This window comes from Temnothorax nylanderi, unplaced genomic scaffold (genome assembly GCF_030848795.1).
Source record: "Temnothorax nylanderi isolate EJ_2023f unplaced genomic scaffold, tnyl_v1.0 TNYL_tig0282_pilon, whole genome shotgun sequence".
NCBI classification, from domain to species: Eukaryota; Metazoa; Arthropoda; class Insecta; order Hymenoptera; family Formicidae; genus Temnothorax; species Temnothorax nylanderi.
The window spans coordinates 159,535-167,073 of NW_027249344.1; the positions used below are offsets into that span (position 1 = coordinate 159,535).

Sequence of the window (7,539 nt, forward strand, 5' to 3'; positions counted from 1 at the left end):
TCGTTTACATTGTTTCTGTGTGTATAAATATATTATATATATATAAATTTGTAAACGTGTGTCGTGACGTTCAGGATTTGAAACAAAGCGCGGTAATCTCACAGTCGACGATCTTGTTAGGATCGAAAAACTCGCTTTTCAGTATCGCAGTCTTGGCCGAAGTTCCCGTCTTAATCGCGTTGGCGGCTATCTCCTGATAGCGCGAATACTTCGCGTCGACTTCCTCGGTGACCGCGCTCAGCGCCGAGACGATGCGATCGACGCAAAATTGTAAATCGTACAGCGAGAGCAGGGTGGCGAGCGACATTGCCAGACGAGCCGCGTTGGGTAGTTCCATACGCAAGATCGACAGGTTGTTGATCAATCCGAATCGCAGCGTCAGGTCTCCGATCGATATCGGCGAGGGGGGGCGGGTTCCATCGACGAGGTTGGATCGCAGACACGCCAATATGTCGTGTTTGCGTTCGAGTAGTTCTTTCCACATATCGAGCGTCAGAGAGATCTCCTTGCCTTGCTTATCTCCCAGGGCGATATCCACGTACGAAGGTGCGGGTATACCGTACCACGGTGACTTAACCGTGACACCGATGGCTAAGTATTTGTAGCCAGTCGTCGTCAGCGGATAACGGGTCGCCAGGATGCGCACCGCAGGCGCGACGACGGGGTTGCGAACGTCGTTGGGGGGGTGAGAGCTGGAACGCGACTCCCGATGATGATGATGCTGATGATGATCGTCCGTCGATTCGATCCTTCGTCTTTTGCCGTTGTCGTTCACCTCCGAATCCGTCTCGCGAGGGGAAAGATCCCTCAGCGCGGGTCGATCGGCCAACGTCGAGAACATTTCGCACGCGCGTTGCAGTATCGTTCGTTTCTGATACTGATGCTTTGGCGGGAACACATCGGTATAAGTAGAAAAGTTCTCACTTATATCGCGCGATGTGCGGTGTGGTGTGGGGATTTGCGCAGTCCTCTACTTCTTTCGGCGGATACGGCGATCGTAAAGCTGAACGCCGCCGCCGTCGTCGTCGTTGTCGTCGTCGTCGTCCGAATCGCTCGCCGGTGACGTTAAATCGCCGACGCGTACGATTCGATCGAGAAGATCGCGCAACTGCTGCAACAGTTCGGTCTTAGGGCAGACGATATTCAGCATCCGTAGATCGAATTTACCGGCGGCCGTGACGGTTTTCGTAAATTCGTTGAATCTGTAGAACTGCGTCCGAGTGGTGAAGTACAGATTGCCGTCGACGTATCGGAAGATCGACGTCACGCCGGTCGGTATTCCGGGAAACGTCGCCTCGAGAGGCGTACGTCTGACGACTTTCTTCGTACATTCGTCTATCTCACCCACCGAGTTACCGTTGTACATCACGAAGGAACGGCCTCTATGGGTGTTTACCGCTCCGTTGAGTTTCGCATCTGCGGGAAATCCGAGTTCTCGCAAGGTCTTCGGCCAATTTGGCCTAAGAGAAAATTCCGGATATTGAACCATGTATACCAAATTATCTACGAACACCATGAGATCACCGGACGAAGATTGATAGGCGGCAGCTATGCGCGTGTAATTGTCGTGAAGAAAGCTCATGTGATTCGACAGGGCTAACGGTCCATTGTACGTCCTACCGTCCAGATCGATCGACCAAACGTAACGCCCGTACGAGATGTACATTCGATTTTCCAAAATCAATATCGCGTTTACGCGACCAAGGGCGCACAGGTCCGGCGATGGTTGCGGCGGCCGTGACCGCGGTGGCGGTGGTGGCGGCGACGGCGACGGCGGCGGCGGCGGCGGCGGCGGCGGCGGCGGCGGCGGCGGCGTCTGTGAGGGCGCGTTCGTCCGTTTTTCACCGTACAAACGTTGAATGTCGAGAATGTCGAATCTGTCGAGCCTAACCGGATACTGCTTGTCGGGCGAGTACGCGAACATCACCGAGGTCTTGCGCTCATTGTGCGGCAATCCGAGAGAGTGACCGATCTTGTGCGTCAGCGTGAAATGCAAGGAAAACGTATTCGGGGGATTTTTACTGACGTGAATATGCCACGGATCGTCACCGTCGACGTGCACCTCGGAGACGAATCCCGCTTCGTTTGTCGGGAGATACGCGTGGGCCAGCACGTTACCGGGACCGTCGAATTTGGCCGAGCAATTTTGGCCGTTTACGTTGATATTCGTGTTACCGTGACGTCGGGTTCGCCAAGATATTATAATGTCAGGATTCGTTTCGGAGCGTTCGAACGTCAACGCCGAATGTTGCGACCACAGGTCGAACGCGGCCCGCGCGGTATTCAGCTCCTCTTTGGCGGCTACGTAAAAATCCCACGTCAGGTGAGTCCTCGGCCATTTCGATAGACTCGCCGCCGTTCCGTGCTTCAGGATATCTTGGAAACCACATCGCGGTTTACGCATCAATTGCAGCGTTTCGTCGTCGAGCGTTCCATCGCCGGGCAGACCGTAATATCGTTGAAATTCCTCGATGGCGTTACTAAGAACGTCGTTTCGTCTCTGAGCCGGAAACGCGTCCACATCTTCGGTCAGATATCCGTATTTCCGCAGGTAATCGATCGTATGTGCGTAATTCTCATCCGTGGGATTGACGCACCTCGCGGCGATAAAACACGCGGTTAACGCGATTACGCGCGAGAGCCACATCGTCGACGGCGAGAGAGAGCGAGAGAAACGGCGGAACTACGATAACGGCGTTTCGCGATATGAGCGCGATCGCGACGCGCGGTTCACGCGGTGACGCTCGTTGCCGATAGCGCGGACAGGTGGCGGCGGGGTCTCGCGGTGGAAAAAATGCGTCCATTCCGGCGGATGAGTCCGTTTGATAAAAAAAATGCATTTTTTCCTCTGTGCAAAGTTTCTAAAAATAGTTTTCATTGCACAATATCCTGCTTCTTTTATGGACGATGACGATGCGTCGCGATACGAGCGACTTACACGGGCATGCTCGCTACCGATAGCGCGGACAGGTGGCGGCGGGGGTCTCGGGGTGGAAGAAATGCGTCGACGATTCTGGCGGATGAGTCGGTTTGATTAGAAAAATGCATATCTTCCTGTGGGCAAAGGTCAATTTTTTACATAGTTTTAATTACACACGCAATATCTTTTATGATTGCACATCCCTTCTTTGATTCCCCATCCTTCTTCGATTGCACATCCTCGATATATATAAGGACTCGAGGCTAGACTCGGGTGTAGTTCGTTCGCAGTTTTTGTCGCAAATTTATTTAAACGCGCAAAAAAATGGATGGAGTAAAGGAACTGATAAGGGTGTGCGAAGACGTGAAAACGCACATCGCGTCCCTAGATATGGCTAGGGACGAGTTGAACGAGGCGATGCTGCGGCTGCAGCATCGTCTGACGACCATCGCGGAGAGAGCGCCGCCCTGCTTACAAGTGACGATCCGCGTCGACGAGGACGCACGAATGTTCAATCGAATGTAAGTTTACAAAAATGTAAATATATATATTCTACATCGCAAATTATTAATAGTATTTATACATTCAGTAATATATTTATTTACACTCATTTACATACTCATTTTTATTCTCATTTATATACTCACTTATATACTCATTTATATTCTTATTAATAATGATATTTGTTTTTTTGCGCAGGGTCCTCATCACATCGCACAGTGGGCCGAAACAGATCAGAAGCTGGACAAAATTCAAAACCTCATGTAAATGAAAAAATGCATTTTTACAGAGGGTTTTTGAGGTCGCTGAATTCGAATTTAATCTCAAAAATGTTTGTTAGATCCCCGCTCTCGGCATTACCCAGGATCAACGACGTGGACGTGGCGAGAATTTGATCCCTGTGTGTGTGCTTGTGTGTGTGTGTGTGCGCGCGTGTGTGTGTGTGTGTGTGTGTGTGTGTGTGTGTGTGTGTGTGTGTGTGTGTGTGTGTGTGTGTGTGTGTGTGTGTGTGTGTGTAAAAAACTGGTTTTTACTTAGTACTTATATTTTTGATTTCATTAAGAAGCTCTTGTCCTGAAAATGTTAATCTCCATCAGAATTGTTTTGATCACATTCTTCAGAAGAACTGTCGACACTTTCTGAAAAAGAACTTCTTTCTTGTGTAGGTGCTTGTGGCAGTTTTAAAAGAGCGATAACTTCTTTTGGAAGTGGTCTTAACTTTTTAGACGGAACTGTTATCTTGGAACCAATTACGGGATCGGATGAGATAAGCAATGCGTGAATTAGATCAGTCATAGTATGCAGCCTTGAACACTTTCTCGTATTATTTTCACGGTATTTTTTCATATCTTTATTTCGCGATTCCTGTGCTTCCTCAGAGAGTTGACCAATTGGCAGTACAGCGTTTTCTATGATCGCTGCACCATGAATCAAAATTTTATGTACAGAAGCTGGCATAAAATACCAATCATACAGCTCTACGTAGAGCCTTGCTGCACTGAGAGCTTTTAACCCAAATGCTTCGCTATTGATTTCAAAGCCGGATGACAGAGTTTTTAAAATCACAGCAAATTGTTCTATTAAACGCATGTCAATTCCAGTAATGTTAGATGATGTAATTGGATCTTCAAAAAACCTACGAGCTGTGTTCCCGTCATTAGTAGTTCCGCTTCCTCCTTGCTTAGGAATGTCAACCAGCAAACCCATCCTACTCTTAAACGCTGTTTGAACAGCTGCTTTCTTGTTTTTCAAACTTGTTTTTTTAGCAACACTTCGAGCTTGCCACTTTTTGAATTCTAAGCGGTAGGAAATATGCAGCAAACATTCGAAAAACCTAATCCAGGCGTGTAAAGGGGAGAGGCCAAATTGAAAAGTCGACGGATCAGTTTCTCTTTTGATAGCTTCGTCAATGTTATTCATCATCTTTGGCTTTGACCCACAAACATAACATTTTTGTGAAGAAGCTGTTTCAGTAAGGGCATTGCAGACTTTACCGTCTACCATTGTCAACACCAAAGAGTGTGTAATTTTTATGTCCCCTAATTCGTCATGTTTAATAACACTTGGAGAAAGATGATCTATTTGGCATTGAATGTGATCTCTTTCAGCTTGAGATACTTGAGTAGTTTCTTTTACGAACTGAATTCTTATTGGTATACAGCCTCGAGGAGATGCCGGGCGATTATTTCTCCACACAATTATTTTTTCTGGTGAATTAGATACAAATGTATACAGCTCTAAGGGTACGAGTGAAGTAATGAAAAGGCTTTGGTCATCTAAATCTGAAAGAGATCGTTGCTTATACAATGAGTGGCCTGTACTACCATCAAAACCCCATTTTACGATCAAAATTAAATTTGAGAGACATGCGGGAGAGAGTGTGCGCAGAACAGATTCACTGACCATCACTAGACGTTTTGTTAGATGATTTAGAAGTGATTGTAACTCTATTTCTGCTCTCTGCTCAGTCACCGTAATATTTTCAGGATAACATCTAGTTTTGGCTTCTCTTATTTTATGGTAAGATGGATATAAATCGACCCCCCTTACTTTTGCTCCTAATCTGATGTTGAGATATTGATGTTTGGTCAACTTATTGGTCACAATCATGGCTAATGCTTCATCAGCAGAGTAAGGTATAAACATCAGATTTCTTTTTAGATTGCCATCAATATTTTTAGAAGTTGAAAGTGCTACATTTCTTACCGCTTTCGCACCTGCACTGTTTCCCTCTAAATGAAGATTTACTGATGCAGCATATGCTAATTCAGTTCCACTTGATCTTCGTAATTCTAGTGTTTTTCTAAGCTTTGTGCGATTACAAGAGTTGTCAAATAATTTTTGTGGTCGTCCCCTTTTAGTACGAGCACTTACAGAGAATGGCGCTTCAATTTGAGAATCAATTTCAATAGAAGGAAACTTGACTTTTTCATTTAACCAAGATTCATTCTGCTTCAAAACCAAATCCCAATGTCTTCGGGCTTGACACAATTTTCTAGAAATATCCTTGCAAAAATTTGTAACAACTCGCAAAACCTTCTGTCTTACCTCTTTATGACGATTATCTAACTTTAGATTTTGAATCACATAATCTTGTAACTGCTTTGTCTTAAAATCAAATGACGTTGACGGATCTCTTTTTGAATACAAAAATAGAAATAAATCTTTTCTTGTAGGACTAAACTCCATTTTATCTAGAGCTATCTTTCACGGCAATCAATGCTGCAATGTACCTAAATATCTTATGCTATGCTATGGAATAATTGAATCAGATTGATGCACGCCTTCTGGTGTGTGGATCAAGAAAAATAGGAAGCTGCTCGAGGCTGATCCGAAGATTGGCCTAAGTTGACGAAGAGCTGAAAAGCACGACAAAAATCGAGAAGATTTGGGAAATCCAGACTCGTCTCAAGAAGATCGATTCTTAAGAAGGTCCGAATAAATTAAAAACCAAGGTTTTCTAATAATAGAGAAATCCTTTATTTGCTCTAAAGAATTAATAATTCTGTTTGCTGGGCCGCCCGTTCTATATACTCTGCCGCCCGACTAGATTAAGGCCTATCTACATAAGACGCAGAACGCGAGTCGCAAGCACACGCACAGTCTACATGTAAATCTAACCTCTATACACAGAGAGGTTAGATTGACATGTAGACTGTGCGTGTGTCTTGCGACTCGCGTTCTGCGTCTTATGTAGATAGGCCTTTAGACTAGAAAAACGCCCGCGGCGCGGGGGTTTTTTTAGTCTGCCATATTGAATCCGCAATTTTAAATTTTTGAATTTTTATTGCAAAATCGTCATCAGCGATCTCAGAAACTTATATATACCGACGTACATGTGAATACAACAACATTTAGCATTTTCGTCCGCCACATTAAATCCGCCATTTTGAAATTAAGTAGCAATATTTTTTATATACCCCTTACGCTTACCTTTAAAATGAGCCTAGAAAGAAGTCGCTATCTTTATTTTTGTGGAAGATATGAATTTTTGAAGGACCATCAGGATATTATGTTCCACTAGGCACGAACGGATTAACTATTACGCCATTTTTGAAAGCGCACGTGAGCGCACAAAAATCAGGCATGATTTTGAAGTTTAAGTATCAACTAACAAAATGCATGTGGTCTCCAAGTGAAACGTTGTGGAACACTCAAAATATATTTAAAGAAAAATGACAAATTTTCTTTTCATTACGTTTTACATCAAAAAACCAAAGTTTTTTCATAATATTATTGTATAAGCTGTACTTTTTTCCCATTAAAAATAAACAGTTATATTAAAAATATTCCCAAATAAGCCCCAAGGCTTACATTCAACGATATAATTATAAAATAAACACATATATATTCTGTATGAGAGGTACGCAATTTTAATTGTTATTTACATTGTCAGTACTGAATGAGAACAAGAACACCATTGAAGACCTTATGCTTATGGAAAGTATTATCTCAGGAAGTAAGAAAAACAAAAATATATTGCAAAATAAATTTAGCAACAAGTGCAAAAATGGATTTTTGTCCAGCTCTTGGCCCACTGTGCATTGGTTTGTTTCTTACGTGCTAATGATTTTTCTACGATAAAACAATTTTAGAAAGCGTATGATATTGTTTCTTTT

At 44.1% G+C, this 7,539-nt stretch overlaps 1 protein-coding gene across 1 annotated transcript; it reads right to left on the minus strand.

Annotated features, from left to right (window-relative positions):
* Positions 1-970: 970 nt before the first annotated feature.
* Positions 971-2,647, minus strand: LOC139780509 (collagenase 3-like). The gene is made up of 2 exons (XM_071719169.1): positions 1,855-2,647; positions 971-1,548 (listed from the first exon to the last, which is right to left on the minus strand). Exons 1-2 carry the CDS (start codon positions 2,645-2,647, stop codon positions 971-973), a joined length of 1,371 nt encoding a protein of 456 aa, XP_071575270.1.
* Between the last annotated feature and the right edge of the window lie 4,892 nt (positions 2,648-7,539).

What these genes read in the sequence shown, in the direction of transcription:
- LOC139780509 (XM_071719169.1), bottom strand. Translation starts at nt 2,647, where the DNA reads ATGTGGCTCTCGCGCGTAATCGCGTTAACCGCGTGTTTTATCGCCGCG. An exon ending in CGACATTCTCGACATTCAAC is followed by an intron (nt 1,549 to 1,854) that starts GTTTGTACGGTG and finishes ACACGCGCATAG; the next exon opens with CTGCCGCCTATCAATCTTCG.